The 19,914-nt window shown below is 51.7% G+C and overlaps 1 protein-coding gene across 1 annotated transcript in view; it reads left to right on the top strand.

The window, feature by feature from the left end:
• The window catches only part of LOC144478193 (zinc finger homeobox protein 3-like), a 22,959-nt gene extending 5,512 nt beyond the window's left edge, over positions 1-17,447 (top strand). Inside the window, exons 2-5 of the mRNA XM_078195931.1 lie at positions 1,848-5,242; positions 7,591-10,451; positions 11,140-13,878; positions 14,678-17,447. Of these exons, the coding sequence (XP_078052057.1) occupies positions 2,053-5,242; positions 7,591-10,451; positions 11,140-13,878; positions 14,678-15,166 (9,279 nt within the window). The 5' untranslated portion in view covers positions 1,848-2,052 and the 3' untranslated portion in view covers positions 15,167-17,447. The remainder of the gene's footprint in view (positions 1-1,847; positions 5,243-7,590; positions 10,452-11,139; positions 13,879-14,677) is intronic.
• The last annotated feature ends 2,467 nt before the right edge of the window (positions 17,448-19,914 follow it).

Here is a 19,914-nt window from a genome sequence, read left to right as displayed (position 1 = left end):
GTGTCCGCCGCGCGATTGACATTAGTCCGGGCGGTTAGATCAAGGATAATCGGAGGAAACGATCGCTTGCGGTGGCCCCCGGCGCGCTATAAAAGCGGCGTCGCCGGAGACGCGGAATTATAACCGCGCTGATAGGAGGGAAAGGCGAAGGGCGAGCTCGCGAATAAAGATAGCGAAGGAGAGAGAGAGACCGCGTAACACCGTGCGCGCACACACGTATGTATCGCGATGTCCAGCGATGTGTGCACTTGCAGCCGACAAGAAAGGAAACTGTACGAAACGGTGATCGGACAGAGGGGAGTGGGGAGAGAGAGTCCCGCGGTTGCTTCCACGGGGATGAGAGGGACTCGTCTGTCACGCTGTGCTCTCTCTCTCTCTCGCGCGCGTAATGCATAAATCCAAATGCAGTCTTTTTTTGGCTTGTTGGATTGTACGAGCCCACGTGGGGCTTTTCGAACAATCTGCGACGGCGTAGTCACGAGACTAGATCATTGAATACGCATCCTGATCTAGGATCGGTCGTGGAAACGAACGCTTCGGGATATCTCGATTTTCAAAGTGCCCGGCGACGTCTTCGTTATCTGTTTGCCGAGCCGGACAATTTGTCCTTTTACGACTAGAAAAAAAATCCTAGCCGTAGACGGGCTATCGTGAGGGGGAAAAAGAACGCCTTAATCTGAAAGCCGCACAAGAGTTGCATTCATTCCCTCGAATTTCAACGTTGCGATCTCGCTTTCCGTTATGGTTTTCCTCTTTCGGTGAGAAGAGGGCAGGAGAGAGACGTCAATAACCAATCGATAGATAAGCGTGGCCGGGCCGCAAACACAGCTGGGTCCACCGTGAGGGCCCAGGTAATCCGAACACAGGATGCCTTGTGTTACCATGCCCCGAGCCTCTCTCTCTCTCTCTCTCTCGCTCTCTCTTCGGGCGTTGTGTACCGAACCGGGGCCATCGCCGGCTTGATCCTCTGTACACGCAGCTTGCCGCGTTTTCTACGTATTTCGCTATCTTTTGACTGTCCTCAGAGCCGGCACTGTTTGCCCGGATTAACCCGGCTAGACCATCTCATAATGCTCCTCGCGAAATCATTCCCTCTTGGATGGGCGAGCCGAGATCTCCTGGATGCTCGGCGCCGGAAACGAATCGGGGACTGCCACGCGAACGCTGCGCGAAAATTAGTTGAACGTTTTGTGAACACTAGCTTTGTTTCGAATCCGTGAGAACAGAGTCGGATCTCCAATTTTTATGGTAAAATCGACTAGTCGAGTTACGCGTCGCAGCAACGTATGGGCATCGCTAATGTTTGATTAGGTATTGATACTCGTTCTTTGGGATGTACAGAGTTATTTGTACAAGTACTTTTAGGATGTTTGTTTCTTCACACCTTTTTCTTCTAACCTTTTAAATTCCATTTACGCAAAACTCGAAAGAACGTGATCATTTGCGATGCAGAAGTTTCGTTGTTCAGTTATTATTTTCGCAAATCATTGTCTTCGGCTATGACGTTAATCTCACATTAAACGGATTCATCGATAAGCACAAGACGTGTGAAAACATCGCTTTACCGTCATTGAAATTAAATGGTCGATTAATTTCAAGGAATGGTGATGGATTGGCCATCTCATTCGTGTGATTTTGAGAGGGGCGAGGGTTTCGTTCGAATAGCACAGTTTATGCTAACAAATATAAAAAAATAACATATTCACAGGCACCATCTTAAACCTTTCGTGTCACTTTGATTATCATGTACGTTTAGTACGTGTATTAAAGAAATCATTTCACTGTTATTTGAAAAAATGTTGTAACGTTGGCATTACGTAATCGAGTGGAATTGTTCTGTGTTACAGGTACGACCTGGGGTTGCGTCGGGGTAGCTAGTAAAGTGTCCGTTGATGGTGAAGAGTTTACGATTACGAATAGACTGCGATTGACGAGGGTGGGGAGCGCAGCATTCGTCAGGAGGCGGCGGAGAAGAAGAAGAGTCAGTCGAGAGTGCGTAGGCGCAGGCGCCGTAGGTGATGTGAGGCTGGCGCCCGCCTCACGTTTGGGGTGATGCCCTCCAGTGAGCCTCATCCCCCCCAGTACCACCTTCAGCACCACAACATTCCTCCCTCGCATCTTCAACAGCAGACGTCGAGCGCGATCGGGCAGCATCAGCTATATCAGCAGCTGGTGGCGGCCCATCATCAGCAACAGCAGCAGCAGCAGCAGCAACATCAACAACATCAACACCAGCACCAGCAGCAGCGTCAACAGCAACACGGCGGACCCTATCAAAATTCCCCGTACACGCAGCAAAAGCAGGAGATGAGCCCGGAGGAGGAGGGGGGTCGAGGGGGCGGGTCCCCCCCGGCAGCGGGGGCCGCGCTGCACCAGCCGCACCACCCCCGCACGGCCAGTCCACCCTCGGGCACGGAACCCTGCACCCGCGATGCCATACCAACGCCCACGCCGATCGCGGACACGACCACGACCACTACCACTACCACGATGACCATGCAATCGCAAGGCCAGCAACAGCAGGAGCAGCAAGGTCCGAGCCCGAGCCCGAGCCCGACGGGCGGCGACGTTGAGAAGTTCGACGGGAAGATCGTCTACAATCCGGACGGTTCCGCGTACATAATCGAGGGCGAGAGCGAGCTGAGCGAGGACGATTCGTTGCCGGACGGTTGCATTGTAGACGGGCGCGGTGTCTCTGTTCCTCATTCTTTAGTATTTCCTCAAATCGCGAGCGCGTACTACGTGTCGAGACTGTACGCCCACCAGGCGTACCAGCAGCAACAGCAACAGCAACAGCAACGCTCGGCCGCCCAGCAGCACAATCCCGATCTTCCTGTAATGCACAGCTATCGGGTGATCAGCTACAGAAGCGCGGAGGGCAGCAAACAGCCGCCACCGCCCCCGACAGCCCCGCCGCCGCCGGCCGCCTCCGTGCCCGTGAAACCTATTTTGATGTGTTTCATATGCAAGCTGAGCTTCGGCTACGCGAAAAGCTTCGTGGCGCACGCGCAGGGCGAGCACCAGCTGACCTTGATGGAGGACGAGAGACAGGTACTTTCCCACTCGACCGCGTCGGCGATCATCCAGGCGGTGGGCAGAGGAAAGCAGCCGTTGGTCAGCTTTCTCGAGCCGGTGACGAACTCCACGTGCCCGCAGTCGTCGCCCGCGCAGATGCAGAGCCAACAGCAGCAGCAGCAGCGGGCCGAGTCCAACGAGCACGAGCCACCGACGGCGACCAGCACGCCAGCCAGCACGCCCGGCGTACCGAGCAGTCCTCAACAGCAGCAACAGCAGCAACAGCAACAGAGGCCGTCGCCGAGCACGCCCACCACGCCCACGTCGCACTCGAATCATCCGCTCGCGTACAATCATCAGCAGCCGCAGCAACACCAATGGACCGGGGCGCAGGTGAGCGCCGCGTCCTGGGCCAAAGCGCCGGACGCCGGCATGCATTACACGTCGCCGCCGCCGCCGCCGAGTTCCTCGACCAAAGGATCGCCGTCTTCTTACGCTGCCCTGACGCAGCAGCCGCCGAATTTCCTCACGGGCACCACCATCGGCGTCTGCCCCGAGCACATGCAGGGCAGGCCGAGCGGCGTCGAGTGCCCGAAGTGCGAACTGATACTCGCCAGTAGCCGGCTAGCGGGCCCCGGTGGACCGTTGGCGGGCATACACAGTCGAAACTCCTGCAAAACGTTAAAGTGTCCGAAATGTAATTGGCATTACAAGTACCAAGAGACCCTCGAGATCCATATGAAGGAGAAGCATCCCGAGAGCGAGACGTCCTGCATATACTGCATCGCTGGCCAACCGCATCCCAGGTTAGCGCGGGGCGAGACCTACACCTGCGGTTACAAGCCCTACAGGTGCGAGGTTTGTAATTATTCGACGACGACGAAGGGCAACCTGAGCATTCACATGCAGAGCGACAAGCATTTGAATAACATGCAGGAGCTGCAGCAGGGCGGCGGCGGCAGCTCGGGCGCCAGCAATCCGTCCTCGTCGCAGGACGCGCCGATGCCGACGAGAAGTCCGCACCACCAACAGAACCACAGTCCGCACATCGCCGGCCAGGCCGGCAACCAAAGCAAACCGAAGCCGACGTTTCGCTGCGACGTTTGCAACTACGAGACCAACGTTGCCCGCAACCTGAGGATACACATGACCAGCGAGAAGCACACGCACAACATGCTGGTCCTGCAACAGAACGTGAAACACATGCAGACCCTGTCCGCGTTGCAGTCCCACCACCAGCAAGCACAGCATCACCACCAACAAGCGCAACAGCAGCACCAACAGCAGCTCGAGCAGTTGCTGCACCTAGGCGGCTTGGACAAGCCCCAGCACGCCGAGGCGGCGCTGGCCGACATGGCTTACAATCAGGCCCTATTGATTCAAATGATGACCGGCGGTCAGCTGCCGCCGCAGCTCCCGCCGGAAATTATGGGCGGTATGGCGAGCATGGGCGCGATGGGAAATCTCGGCGGGGACGTCGGACTTTCACCGGACAGCATGGATCCGCCGCCGGAACCGGCCGATCCCGATCCGTCCCATCTTTACCAGTGCTGCGTCTGCAACAACTTCGCGACCGACTCGCTCGAGGCGCTGACCCACCATCTGGCCGTGGACAGGACGCGGACGCGCGAGGGCGAGATCCTCGCCCTGGTCGCCGGCCACTTTGTGTGCAAACTTTGTTCCTATAAAACTAATTTAAAAGCGAACTTTCAACTCCACTGCAAAACGGACAAGCATCTGCAGCGGCTGCAGCACGTGAACCACGTGAAGGAGGGCGGCCCGCGGAACGAGTGGAAGTTGAAGTATTTGGCGTCGCCGACCAGCACCGCGCAACTGCGTTGCCACGCGTGCGACTATTACACTAACAGCGCTCATAAGCTGGCCCTGCACGCCGCGTCGCCGAGACACGAGGCCGCCGCCCTGCTTCTACGTCATCTACACGAGGCGAGCACCAACGTGCCCACCCAGGGCAAACTTTATCACTGCGCCCTGTGCGGGTTCAGCGCGCGCCACAGGCTGCCGCTGCTGCAGCACGTCAGATCCCTGAGACACCTGCAAATGGAGCAACTGCATCAGCTTCATCGGCGGAGCGGCATCCAAGGGAACGAGACGCCGCACACCGATATCGGCGACGTTTTTCAAGTCGTCGGCGATCCCGATGCACCGCCAGCCCAGCAATCCAGTCCAAACACACCTACCACACCCAACGCTACCAGTGTCAACAGCGGTGAGTACTCGAGATTAGTTATCCTCTTAAGCTTCGCCACTTCTATTTCTTGGTTTCCGTCGCCGGTAGCGAATCGACGATGTAGTTTCAATTTTTATTCTATTGGCAACCAAGTATTTGCGGATACAAAATAACAAGGAAAATTATATTCTTTTGCTTAAAAATATTATTATATTTTTTATATATTTATATTATATTTATTCAATTAGGAAAATCAATTTTCACGCTGCCCTTTTTCATGGCTTCATTTTAATATACTATATATAAAACATAATAATCGTGCTTACGATACTTGTTTTTCGGGGGGAATAAAGTAATAAAATATGCCTTGCCCTTCCATCTTCAAATTGTAATAAAAACGAAACTAAATAATTAATCGCTGCAATTTTCTTGCTAAATTAAAGGTGGAAGTACAGACAATATATACATCTATTAACAAAATCTGCGATCACTTAATTATCAACCCGATATTTTCCAATTTAGCATATCACTGCTAAACTATTACTTCTCGCTATTTTCAAATCTTGCTGTCAAGTTTTCTTCGTGTGATTTAGCTATATTCTATGTGGCGCATGCTGGTGAAAATCTTTAGAATCTCTTTTTTATAATGAACAATATACTGTATCTATTTATGTATCTATTTATCTATTTATTGATATGTCTATTTCATTCTTTTCTCACGCTCATCTTTTTATCTATCGAGTTATTTATATATACCTATATTTATTATCTTTCATTGCTAAATTGCTATTGTTATTTTGTCTATTTATTTATTTACTACGTAGCCTAATTCTATTATATACACTTGTTATCTCTATTTTATTAATGTATTTATTTTTTATATTGAGCCCCCGTAGAGTTGCAATTCAAAAATTACGAAGCTAAATAGAAATAAGAATTGTCTATTATTTATTTAATTATAGAATCGTCAATATCGTCCTATCAAAGAAAACATTAAGAACGAATAAAAGCTAATGAACACCTCGCGAAAGGAATCGTAGGGCAAAGGGGTTAAAAATCGTTCGGCTGGAACAACTTCGTTTTAATTTCACGGCGAATAAAACAGAGTGCGTCTCTTTTTGTCGGAACGCCCACGTATGCGCGAATTAATTTCTCGGCTTAATAGCGGCCATCTGTCATCGAATTATTAACGATTCGGTGGGTGATTAGCAGTCCTGTTTTATGAAAAGGAAGGCCTCCGCGGACCGTGGAAAGGGAACCTCGCGTCGTGGAAAGCGGTTTCAGAAACACCTTCGTGAATTCAGTTGTTTTCATCGATTATCGCGCAATTAAGAGGCAATGACAGTAATTTTTCTGCTGGTGGCATATGGCCGTGGCGTGTGCCCCGCGCCACGCACAATGCAGAGCGTTATTATATCGGCTGGCCTGTACTTACATAAATATACGAGGAAGAACGAAAACGCGCGTGCACGAGGAGGAGAAAACCAGCAGCACGCGCGTCGGGCCTTTCGCGCGCGCGCGCGCGCGTCCCGTTGTGTTCTCGCAACTGACGCTCTCCGTGTTCGATTGTAAATGCGGTTTCGGACAATACCAGACCACGCGAATAGGCGGTCGTTCTTTATTTCTTCTCTCGCTTTCGCGTGCCGGGGCCCGCTCTCTATCCGCTTCTCGTCCCCGTGGAGAACGGACCATCGATAATTTTGTATCGCCAATCTGTAATTTCGACGGCATTGTTACCCCCCGAGTCAAGGAAGCATCTGCGATATCTATACACGTAGCTGCTAAAACTGTTTCCCTTAACGCTGCATAAATGGAAGCTTCTTCCCTCTGTCGCAAATAAGGTTGTCGGGTTGAGTCGCTGCTAAGCCGATTAAATAATCGAGCTGACAATTCCGGCAGAAATTAGACGGAACACCTTTGACCGATGTTTCGTTTCAACACGCGTCGCAGACGAAATGACTTTCTAAGAATCTATCCTTGCCGTTACATGATAATTTCTCTTTGAAAATTATACGCAGCTGTGATAATTCGTCTAAACTCTGCGCTTCGATTGAATATAGGCTCGCATCAAATGCAAAGTCGCTGGGTCTTCTAAGAAATGATTGCAATCGAAACGGTTCCTAATCGTTTCAATTCCACAACAGATGGAACGGCAAGGAGTTAAATAGGGAGGGAAACAATGCCATTTATTTATTTATTTATTTTCTCTAAATTATTGAAAAGCTGTCGATCGTTGCATGTCGCGAAAACTTTGAATTTTCTGCTCGGGGCTGCTGAGATTGCATGGGCACGATAGAATCGTAGATAGAAGAAGTTCGTTATCTTAGATGTCGAAGATAAAAAAGAGTCTCGCCAGCAATAGCGAGTGACCGTTTCGATGTTTGTAGAACGACGGGAAGAGGGTAGCGAATGCGGGAACGAGGTGAAGCAAGAGCCGGAGAACGATCAGGAGACGGAACAGGAGCCGGAGAACGAGCACGAGGACGTCTCCTGTCCGTATTGCACGTATCAGCCGACGTCGCGGGAGGAGTTGCGGCAGCATTTGCAGGTCGCCCATGTGCAGGACTCGGACGAGAAGGCGGAGACGGTGAAGGAGGAGCCGCCGCCTGATCTGTTGTGCCCGCTGTGCCAGGACGGTTTCCGGGAACGGTCCGCGCTCGAGAAGCACGTGATGCAGATCCATTCGGTGAACGCGGACGGTCTGCAGCGACTACTGTTGCTGGTCGACCAGAGCCACTGGCTGAACAACAACCCGAGGAACACGTCGACGCCGGCGGTGACGACGCCGACGTCGCCGACCACCACGACGAAACCGCCGCAGGAGGAGGAGATGAACGAGCGCGGCGGCGGCGGCGGCGGCAACGACGAGATCGAGGAGATCACGCGGTGCACGATCTGCGGACGGATCTGTCGCTCTTTGGAGGAGCTGCAGCAACACCACAGGGAGACGCATCCGGCGACGACGCCCACCCTGGCGGTCAGCGAGAAGCACGTGTACAAGTACCGGTGCGGCCAGTGCAGCCTGGCGTTCAAGACATTGGAGAAGCTGCAGCAACACTCGCAGTATCACGCGATCAGGGACGCGACCAAGTGCGCGCTGTGCGGGAGATCGTTTCGGTCGGTGCAGGCGCTCCAGAGACACCTGGAGTCGACGCACGCGGACCTGCACGAGGACGAGCTGGCGCAGTACAAGCAGAGCCTGTTGCACGCGCACCCGCTCCTGCAGGCGCTCACCGAGGAGAGCTTCCGGCGACAGGGGACTCTGAGCGGGGAGCAGAGCGTCGAGGACGACGCGAGCAAGGCCGAGGAGGAGGAGAGCGACGCGAGCGACTCGTCGCCGATGCACAAGGAGCAGCGTCTCCTCGAGGACTATCTGAACAGCCAGCCGGTCGCCGAGGATTCCTACCACGATCCCGGCAGAAAGTTCAAATGTCATCGCTGCAAACTCGCGTTCACGCGGCAGAGCTACCTGACCGGTCACAACAAGACGCTGCTGCACCGCAAGGGTGAGAAGATGTCCTACCCGATGGAGAAGTACTTGGACCCGAACAGACCGTACAAATGCGACGTGTGCAAAGAGAGTTTCACTCAGAAGAACATACTGCTGGTCCATTACAACAGCGTGAGTCACCTGCACAAATTGAAGAGGGCCATGCAGGAGCAAGGGAACAACAACACGCTGATATCGGTGGTGCCGCCGGCGAGTCCGACAGAGTCGCCGGATTCCCAGCAAGATCAGGACAAGAAGCCGTACAAGTGCAACATCTGCAAAGTGGCGTACTCGCAGGGCAGCACCCTGGACATTCACATGAGGAGCGTGCTGCATCAGACGAGGGCCAGCAAGCTGCCGGATCTCGCGGCCAGCGGCCAATTGGATCTCGCGCGGCCGTTGATCGAGCAGCCGCCGCCGTCCAGCCCGAACAGCCCGCCCGTCAACCTGAACACCGGCAACACGGGAATGCTGTCCTGTCCCCGTTGCAGCGCGCTGTTCGTCAACCAGGAGCAGCTCGCCACGCATCAACAGCTCTATTGTATCTTCAGCAATCCGTTGGCATTGTTTCAACAACTGGCGGCGTCGCAGCAGCTCGTCCCGTCCACGCCGGCGAAAACACCGCCGCCGACGTCCACGACGCCCGGGCCGCAGCAACACATGCAACAGAGCGTGCAGCACGCTTCGCAGACGACACAGGACATCCTGTCGCAGCCCCGTCACAAAACCTCGCAGATGTACAAGCACCTGTTGGAGAGCTTCGGCTTCGACCTTGTGATGCAATTCAACGAGAACCATCAGAGACGGCAGCGGAAGGAGGAGGAGGCTGCGGCCGCGCTCCAGGCTCAGCAGGAACAACAGAAGCAGGAACAGCAGAAGCAGGCGCTGGCCGCCCAGGCGGCGCGGGAGAGGGAGGAGGAAGCGGAGGAGCCGAACGACGACGACGTCATACCGGAACTGACCAGAAGCACTTGCCAGCATTGCAACAAGGAGTTCAGCAGCGTCTGGGTGTTGAAGGCGCACTGCGAGGAGGTGCATCGCGACCTGGTGCCCCGCGAGTTTCTCGAGAAGTACGCGCAACAATTCAAGTGCGAGTATGAAAAGAAAAGCGTGGTGGTCACCGTCGCGACGTCCTCGTCCACGTCGTCTGCGCCCAGAAGCTCCACTCCCGCCTCCGGTCAGCCCCAGGACCTCAGCTCCGACAAGGAGCACCGCGAGAAAGAGAAGGAGGAGATCGCTGAGACCAAAGAACGGATCAGCAAGACTCCGGAAGCGACCTCGACTACCCCCGCGACCACGCCCGCGTTGAGCAACACGCCCGTGTCGAGCACCGATTCGACCACGGCCACCGTATTACCGACCAGTCAGTCCCATCATACTCAACAACAACAGCAGCAGCAACAACAACAGCAACAGCAGCAGCAACAACAGCAGCAGCAACAGCAACAACAACAGCACGCTCAGCTCACGCTGGCCCAACAGATGTCCGAGATGCAGGCTGCTTTGAACGCCATGGCGGCCTCGCAGTTGCAACAACAGCTTCAGCAATATCCTGGACTGATGATGGGCATGATGGGACTTCCACTCGGATTGAACGTTCCCGCTTTGGCCGCGATGAATCTGCAACCACCTCTGGTACCCATGATGCTACCCCCGCCGCCTTACGACGGCGCTGCGACCGCCTATCCGCCGATCAACGCTCAGGCTGATCTTCTGGCGAAACAACATCTCGCTCTGCAACAACAACAAGCGGCAGCTGTGAGTAATTTTTTAATCCTATAATACTATGTTTTTTTTTAAATGCCAGGCCAATTTTTATTTTCGCGTAAACTTTCTTAACAGTTCAACTCTCACACGTTCGAAGCTGCAATGATATTAACGTTAAACTCATCGGTTAGAGATTTTAAATAAATTAATTTAGATATTTTTTAATAAATGCTGGCATGAATGAAAGTTTGTTTCTCCTGATAAATTATTATTTCTGTAGTAAAGAAATGGAATCGAACAGTGACAGGTATTCCAGGAATGTTCGATCTTGATTTGTTGAAAAAATTGTACACGAAAACAGTGAGATTAAAAAAAATTAAAAAATAAATTGTCTAGAATAGCAATTTATTTGACAATTGAATATGCATGTACTCATCCGCGATTCGATGTCAATTCATGTTTCAACAGACTATAGATATTGTATCACTATATCAATATTTTATTTATATAAAAGACTGTTTCTTTTTTATTTAGATGTTTATTCGTTAAAGAATATTCTAAGTTTACAAACTACGCGAACAATGTTGAGAATCGTTGGTATCGCCTTGCCCGATTGTTATCTAATTGACAACAATGTTAACCGATTTATATAATTTAGAGCAACGGCAACACGATATAATATATCAGTCGCCGTGTCAGACATGGAAAGAAAGCACAGATGAATCTTTTCGTATTCCAGGCGAGCGCGGCCGCTTCTCAGAAACGTGCGCGTACGCGCATAACGGACGAACAGCTAAAAATCCTGCGGGCGCATTTCGATATAAACAATTCGCCGGGCGAGGAGCAGATCCTAGACATGGCGGCGCAGAGCGGGCTGCCGCCGAAAGTGATAAAACATTGGTTCCGTAACACGTTGTTCAAAGAGCGTCAGCGCAACAAAGACAGCCCGTACAATTTCAACAATCCGCCGAGCACCACGCTGAATCTCGAGGAGTACGAGAAGACCGGGGAGGCGAAGGTAACCCCGTTGAATTCCAGCGTGTCCGGTAACAGTTCCTCGGACGATAAAAGCCCGAACAAGCAGGCGTCGCCGCCGCCGTCGGCGACGAGCGCGAACGCGTCGCAGACCAGCGAGATAAAGCAGGAGATACAGGAGCCGCCGCAGTGTCACGTTCAACAGCAGTCGCAGCACCAAGAGGAGCAGCAACATCATTCGCCCGGCAGTTCGGGCGGTCAACAATCACGGCCGCACTCGCCGGCGCTCAGTATGAGCTCCGTGTTCCCCATGCACCACGACGTCTCGTCGCACTCGTCGACGACGACGAGCGCGCCGAGCATCCCGATGCTGCCGCCGAAACTGGGCCCGCAGGGTTTCGCCAGTCCCAATCCTGGCCCAGGCGGAGTGGTGCCCGGCTCCATGGCAGGATTGGCGTTGACGCCGCAGAGGTCGCTCAGTCCCGGCCGCGGGCCGACGGACTACTCCTTCAGCGGCGGCTCGAACGGCAACAGCTCGTCGGGCAACAGTTCCGGGAAGCGGGCGAATCGGACGAGATTCACCGATTACCAGATCAAGGTGCTCCAGGAGTTCTTCGAGAACAACGCGTACCCGAAGGACGACGACCTCGAGTACTTGAGCAAGCTTCTCGGATTGAGTCCACGGGTGATCGTGGTCTGGTTTCAAAACGCTAGACAGAAGGCGCGCAAGGTGTACGAGAACCAGCCGGCCGCGGAGCCGGTGACGCCGGGGAACCGCGAGGGCGACGACGGGTCCGGCCGGTTCCAGAGAACGCCGGGCTTGAATTACCAGTGCAAGAAGTGTTTGCTCGTATTCCAGAGATACTACGAGCTGATCAGACATCAGAAGACCCACTGCTTCAAGGAGGAGGACGCGAAGAGGAGCGCGCAGGCGCAGGCGGCCGCGGCGCAGGTCGCGGCCGTTCTCAGTTCCGAGGACAGCAACAGCAGCTCGACGACCACCACCACGAACGTCACGTCGAACAATCCGTCGTCCGCGCCGGCCCTCGCGGAGCAACTGCAACAGCCGCTGAACACCACCGCGTCCCCGCACCATCAGCAACAAACGTTGACGCAGTCGCATCAGCAGCCCCAGCAGCCGATGCAGCAACAGCAGCAGTCCCAGTCGCAGTCCCAGTCGCAGGCGCAATCGCAGGCCGAGTCCAAGGAGGAGAGTTATCAGTGCGACAAATGCAACCTGATGTTCGGACGGTTCGAACTGTGGCGCGAGCATCAGCTAGTACATATCATGAACCCGTCCCTGTTTCCACCCGCTTACCCGCCGGACTCGCCGTTCGGGATCCTCCAGCAGCAGGCGTTGAACGCCACCACCGGCGTGGCGGCCGAGACCCCTCATCCCCTGATCGCGATGATGCAGGACAGAAAACGAAAGTACGAGGACTTCGACGACGGAACGGGCGGCGAGTCGCGCTCGAACTCCGAGCACAGCGAGCAGCCGAAGGACAAGCGACTGCGGACGACGATACTGCCGGAGCAGTTGGACTATCTCTACCAGAAGTACCAGGTCGAGTCGAACCCGTCCCGGAAGATGCTGGAGACGATCGCCCGCGAGGTCGGTCTGAAGAAACGCGTGGTGCAGGTGTGGTTCCAGAACACTCGGGCCCGCGAGCGCAAGGGCCAGTTCCGCGCGCACAGCCAGGTGATCAACAAGCGATGCCCGTTCTGCCCGGCGCTGTTCAAAGTCAAGTCCGCGCTGGAGTCGCACCTGAGCAGCAAGCACGCCGACCAGGTGGCGCGCGGCGAGGTGAACATCGACAACATCCCCGACGAGGAGCTCTCGATGGAGTCGGCGCCCTCGAACCCGAGCACGCCGAACATGATGCCGCCGCTGTTCCCTCCGTTCAACACCGACATGGAGGCCTCGCTGAAGAAGTACTACGAGGAGTCGATGAAGAGATACATCAGCGAGCTGCAGGCCCACGCCAGCAACGGCAAGCAGGAGGCGACGAACCACCAGGCGTCCGGCAACAACAGCGGCGAGTCCCCGTTGGACCTGAGCAAGCCGGTCGATCTCAGCCGGCCGATGAAGCTGAGCCTCGGCGGGCTGAGCAACCTCCTCGAGGAACAACACGGCATGCACTTCCGCGGCGGCAGCGACTGCGGCCCGCTGACCGACCTATCCGAGCGCAGCATCTGCGACGACGACAGCCTGAGCGAGACCACCGAGTTTTTGGACGACGAGAGCGGTCCAGCGAGTCCCGCGTCGAGCACGCAGAGCTCGCGACAGGGGTCCGCCTCCGTGGGAACCGGGAGCGCGGCGGTGCCGGCGGTGACCGGCGCCAGCGGTGGGACCGGCCAGTCCAGCGGCAAAAGGTATCGCACTCAGATGTCGGCGACTCAGGTAAAGGTGATGAAGTCGCTGTTCTCGGACTACAAGACACCAACCATGGCTGAATGCGAGATGCTCGGTCGCGAGATCGGCCTGCCGAAGCGCGTGGTACAGGTAAGCGATCTACCTCTGACCGATGACAATTATTCCTAGCCGCGGACGCCTCCCAATCCTCTATCAGGTCCGGATCGAAGAACTTTCGTCGTTTCAGCGACACCCTTCAAACGTGTCGGAGTTGCCACGGTTCTATCGTTTGCTATAGTCGTTTGTTCGACACTCTGACGATCGTCGCGTCGAAAGGTGCTTCCGAAGAATTTTAAAATACAGTCTCGAATAGTAACGGTTTCGAATATGTGCCGACGGACAGGGAAAGGGTTGGATGTGACGGTCTCCCGCGTCTATAGTTCAAAGCGGCTACAGAAAAGTTGGTCCGCGCTGATAATGATCGTCGTTGGTACCGCCGCGACGCAAAGTAAAGTAGCGGCGACAGTTTGAAACAGTAATTTCCGTGGCGGAACGAGGTAGGAAAACGATTTCTGCGTTTTACATATCTAATACGCCGCGAACCGGTGATTTTTTTATTCGACTGTGTCAACTGTTCGCGCGAGGGGTTGCACTACCGGGGGGAGCAAAAAGAGAATATTAACGACAATGATCGAGGCGTTTGAATCGGGGAAGAGAAAAAAAAGAAAGAAAGAAATTCTGTCGAACCGCGAAACGTGTCCCCATGCGACTCTCTCATTAAATCATCTTTTAATTTCTTCATTTTCAAGATCGACGGCGGTTCAGGGAGCAATGCAAATTCAGTAGATATCGATCCCCGATTGTCGATGGTTCGTCAAAATCTCGGTAGACCGTTCGATCCGGACCCGTGCGCCTCGACGAGCCCGCGATCTAATCGAGCCGACTGTAGGTCTGGTTCCAGAACGCCCGCGCCAAGGAAAAGAAGGCCAGATTAGCGGCGGGCCTGCCGGCGGAGGGCTCGGCGGTCCAGCCGCACCGCGGCCCGACCGGGCCCGACGAGTGCAGGCTGTGCTCGGTCCGTTACTCGGCGAAGTCGCCGCTGCAGGAGCACGTGTTCTCGCGACGGCACATCGAGTCGGTGCGCGTCGCCGTCGAGGAGGGCAGCCTGGTGCCGCCGACGCCTGGCGCGCCGATCCTCCCCGCCGGCAGCGCCGCCGCCGCCGCGGGGATGGGGAACGCGTCGGTGGTTGGCGGTACCAATCAGCAAGCCGGCCAACAGCAGCAACAGCAGCAGCAATCGGACGAAAACATGATGTACGGATCCTTGTTCCTTCACCCTACGGCGATGTTCCAGCCGCAGCAACAACAACACCCGGGTGCCGCAACGCCTAGCACGGCTACCACCACGCCCGGTGAGTGCCTCGCTGACCTCTTGTAAAGCGACCGTTCGACACGCGTCTCGTTCGAAATTCGCATACTTTTAGATTCACGTGGCGAGGATCCGCGCTGCATTGTAGAAAAAGAAAACGGAATTCTCGCCTGATCGCGCATCCGTACGCCGATCCAAGATAACGACGATCCGCGATTTTAAACACGCCTTTCGCTTCATTTTCTTCTAAACGACTGCCCAGACGAAAGCGCAAGAATCTCTCTTTTCCTTATTCTTCTTTTACTCTTACTTTTTCTCTTCGTCGTTTCTCGCTAATTATTCGATACGTGACAAATGAATTTCGAACGTGCGCGAGCTACGTCGTTGTATGTTGTGCACGTGTTTCTTTGTTTACCGCGTGTATTACATACACCTGTACAATTCGGCCCGTGTGATACTCTAGGGGGCCCGAACATTATATGGAATTTATATACAGAGAGGTTTTCGAAAGATCTTTTTACATATATATATATATATAGATATATATAGTGCGAATATATATACCCAGAGCTAGGCAATACTGAAAGTTCCTATCAGATGACTATTCTAGCGTAGAACGTGAATACGAGGGGGCGAACTGGAGAAAGAAAGAAAGAAAGTGTGATCGCCCGTGTGTGTGCGCGTGTGTGTGTGTGTGGCTGCGTTCGTTCCGTGTGCATGTGCCGGGAGCGTGTGGAAGGAAAAAAGCGTCCGGGAGGACGAGAGCATGAGCGAATTAGCACGAGAGAAATGATCTGGAGGATTAGAGAGCGAGAATGAGCATGAGAGAAAGAAAGAAAGAAAGAAAGAAGGAAAGAAAGGGAGAAAGAAAGAAAGAAAGAGGTGAAAAGTATAGCGCGCATGTGAGTAGAGAGAGCATTAGCTATTAAACGTAACGATCGTCGCAACTGGAGAGATACAGATTACTACGAACTTTATTATTATATTTTATAATGGATTCTTAGTACTATCCATTTCGATTATTACTCGAAAGCGTTTGATGCATTAATAGTATAGCCAAGAAAGAACGGAGAATACACACGTTGCCCTTAATTCCTACATAGCGTAGCGAAGCGTCGCGCCCTCCGTCTACCCCCTCCGCGCGCACCTCCCATCCTTCGTTTCACCCCCCCCTGTTTCGATTTTTACATTATTATTATCATCATCGTCATCATACACGCACGTCATTATCCGCGAAGCCATTCCGAGACCGTGTCACCCGACACACGGTGGGGAAACCTTCTTAAAAAATGTGCTCTCGCTAGCGGTACGCTTGTAAATAGTTGGGGCGAGGAGTCGGTGCTCGCCGGTTGTCGCGAGAGGCCCGGATCGGGCCCCCCCCTTTTTTTTTTTTAAGAACGAACGAGCCCGATTCTGGCCTCTCCGTCGAGCACGTGACCTCGCCGCGGAGGAACGCGATCGTTCGGAGAACAAACGGACGCGTCCCACGTACATACATTTAATCCACTCCATCCCCCCTTCGTTCTCATCCACGAAACCCTAATCGTCTCGTTTCTCTCTTTGACCCCCACCTCCCCCCGTAATCCTTTTCTTTCGCTACCCTTCGCGTCGTCACGAGGAAAAGACTCCAATTTGCCATTACGACGACATCGATGTTAATCAGGGCTAGTACTAATTACTATTATTATTTTATGCGTTAGTTATTTATGAGTTCCCTTTTTGTGATAGCCATACTCTCGGCCGGCCACCCCTCGCCCCCCCCCCCTTCGATCCTCCGTCGAAAAAACGGCACGCTCTGCCGAGTGTCCCGCTTCAAGCCTCGGGCATCCCAAACGCACGTCCATTCTCCCTTTTTTTGTGCTTACAAACGTTCTCGCTGTTCTCTCTCACTTTTTCATCATTATTATTATTATTATTGTTTCCTGTATTTTTTTTTTCTTTTTTTGTATCTCGTTCGTCAGCAATTTATTTCGTTTCCCGCGTGTGCTCGTGTTCGCAGCCGACGAGGGTGTGGCTCCGTTTCTCGCTTTTTTTTTTTCTTCACCGACACACGAGCTTACACGACACACATCCATACACACACACACGCACACACGCACATACGATTTTCATATTCACGCGCGAGACACGCGTCGATGGAGTCGCATAAACACGTTACAGAGAACAATGTTATGTATGTCGGTCCTACAATTCTTGTGTATATAGCTTATCATTATTATTATTATTAATTATTAATTATTAGTAATTATTATTATTATTATTATTATTATTAATTATTATTATTAATTATTATTATTATTATTATTTTATATTAATATTATATTATTTTTCCGTTCTAGTCTAAAATAAAGCTATACTATCATAAGATTAATCTTTGGTTTTTTCTTATTTGAAGTTTTCATCCGTTCTCCTTCTATTTTCATCCCCCTAGCGGCCGATTCTTTTTGTTTTGCTGTTTTCCCCCTTTATTCGGGTAAGTTGTGTGCACCGTTATTGTTCGCAGCCAGCATTCAGAGGTAACATGTTCGACGAGCAAACGAACCCGCCGTTATTATGATAATTGTTTGGGCGAATGTAACACGGCGCTTATGGCACACGTTCCTGATTGAATGGCCAGTGTCCGATGGAAAATGGAGCGCATTTCACGCACACGGTGTTCGCACACGATGCGAACGTGCGAGCGGCAAATGGCGGTTGTTCAATTAGCGATTATTCCGCGTTGCGAAAAACACGCGGAAAACTCGCGACAATAAGCGGAGCCGGGGGTTACGGCGCTGGTAACAAAAGGGACGACTGCGGCCATTACGCGATGGGAAATTCGATTGGTGATCGCCGGTATGATGCAGCGCTAAATACGATATTAATTTGCCGCGCGTTTGAGTGTTTTAAGGGATGATTAAACTTGGTCGGCGCTGGTTAAAGGACAATGCTGGCTCGGTTATTGTTTTTACGATCATTTATGCCATTACAGGGTTATTAAACTAACATTTTTCAATTTTCTTAACATTGGTGTTAAACCATATTTATTTCATATATTTTACTTACTTTATTCATCACGAATGGCATCTAATATTTAACAAATTGTATAATAATATGGGATCTTACAGTTTAACTTTGATAATAAATTACAAATTATTGGTTAACCCATAAAAAGGCGAATTATAGTCGGTGAAGTATTAAAAACAGGGTTTATATTTATTAAAAATAAGAATATATTTAACTTGGGATACAATGTGGTATTAATATCTTAGTTTGAATGTGATTTATTTAATTTAAAAATGATTATTAAACGTAATAATCGAACCACATAGAACTACACTAAATGCAAAAATATTATGCTAAAACTGTAACATAGCAGATTGTTCTTCGTGTTCTATAAATGCAATTACATTGCCTTTCACAGCAATACTCGTAATGGTATTTTCATCGCACGCTTTTAAACACGAAGAATACGCTGCCAAATTATAAAGAATTAATTACAAAGTTTATATAATGCGCCCCTGAAAATAAATTTCAAAAGGATCGAATTAAATGTAAAAAGATTCCTATCCAATTCTGGTAAAATTGTAGCCGAATTGAAAGAGTTCATTGAACGCAAATCAATTTTTCATTCCAAAGGGTAGCAATTTCGATAATATGCCAAATAAAAGAACTTTGCGATAGGAACTTGTTAAATGTTACAGAACAGTATTATTTCTTTTTATATAAATATTTTATATCACCGAATCAATATTCAATAGCCCTATGACATAATATAGCCCCATATAATAAATTTAAAAGTCAAGATTCGAGTTAAACGAATTTTCAGTTAAACAAATCTTTCTATACAAAATTAATTAGAAAATCTCTAAAAATTACTTAATTCGTCGGATCGAAAATTTCATTGACCGCAGAAAAAACAATGGACTGGCGATGCGAGTCCTAAAGGAGGGGGAGGAGGAGGAGGGGGGGAAGAACCATCTCGTACAGCTATTGACAACGATGACTTCGTAATTGTTACGTGACTTATAACCGACTTTCTAAGGTTTTGTCGATCGACCGACCGGTAATTAGTCGCGGCACTTTTTCGTGGCACATCCCCGGTGGTACAACAATAGAAGCGATCTATACGCGGCTCCATGCGTGGGGAGAAGGTGGATGATTGCGAGGTTGTTGCGGGGAACCATTGTACGAGACACGGTCATGGTCGGCGTTGACGGGGGCCTCCTCCTCCACCTCCCTCCTCCTCCCCCCCTCCCCCTGGTTCCCTGCCACCGACACCAAACCATCGGCCACACGAAATTCCCCAAAGGACGCGCGATTCACGCGCTTGAATGGGAACCGGGACGCGTTCAAGGAAAACGAGAACAAAGGGTTCGGGATATTCACTCGGAAAATTGATTCCTTGGCGACGGCGAGCCGTTCGCCGCCGCGGCGTTTCAACTTTGCCACCCCGTCTTCGGTATATGTATGTGTATATGTATATATATACCTTTTGTGACCCGGCGTCACCGCTACAAAGGCTCCGATATTCCTTGGAAATCTAATAATCCTTTGTTTAGCCGTCGCGTAAACATCCGACGCGTGAAATCCGTGGATGAGAGTCATTTTAGATGTCGCGGAGGGGGGATATGGATGTTTCTTAATAACATTTACGTCCGCGGCGGAAACGTAGCCATCGTTAAAACTGGCCGCGCGCGCAAGGGAAAATATCTCCGTTAACAATGGAAACGTGTGCGATGCTGGTTGGACATAAACGGTATGGAGAAATTAATATGTCTTTTAGAGAGGAACAATTTTATTTCGAGCCGAGGCAATAATATTTCATTCGACGCTAG

This window comes from Augochlora pura, unplaced genomic scaffold (assembly GCF_028453695.1).
Source record: "Augochlora pura isolate Apur16 unplaced genomic scaffold, APUR_v2.2.1 APUR_unplaced_8990, whole genome shotgun sequence".
In the NCBI taxonomy this organism is placed as follows: Eukaryota; Metazoa; Arthropoda; class Insecta; order Hymenoptera; family Halictidae; genus Augochlora; species Augochlora pura.
Note: the sequence above shows the minus strand (reverse complement) of the source record. Positions and strands in the feature narration are given on the sequence as shown.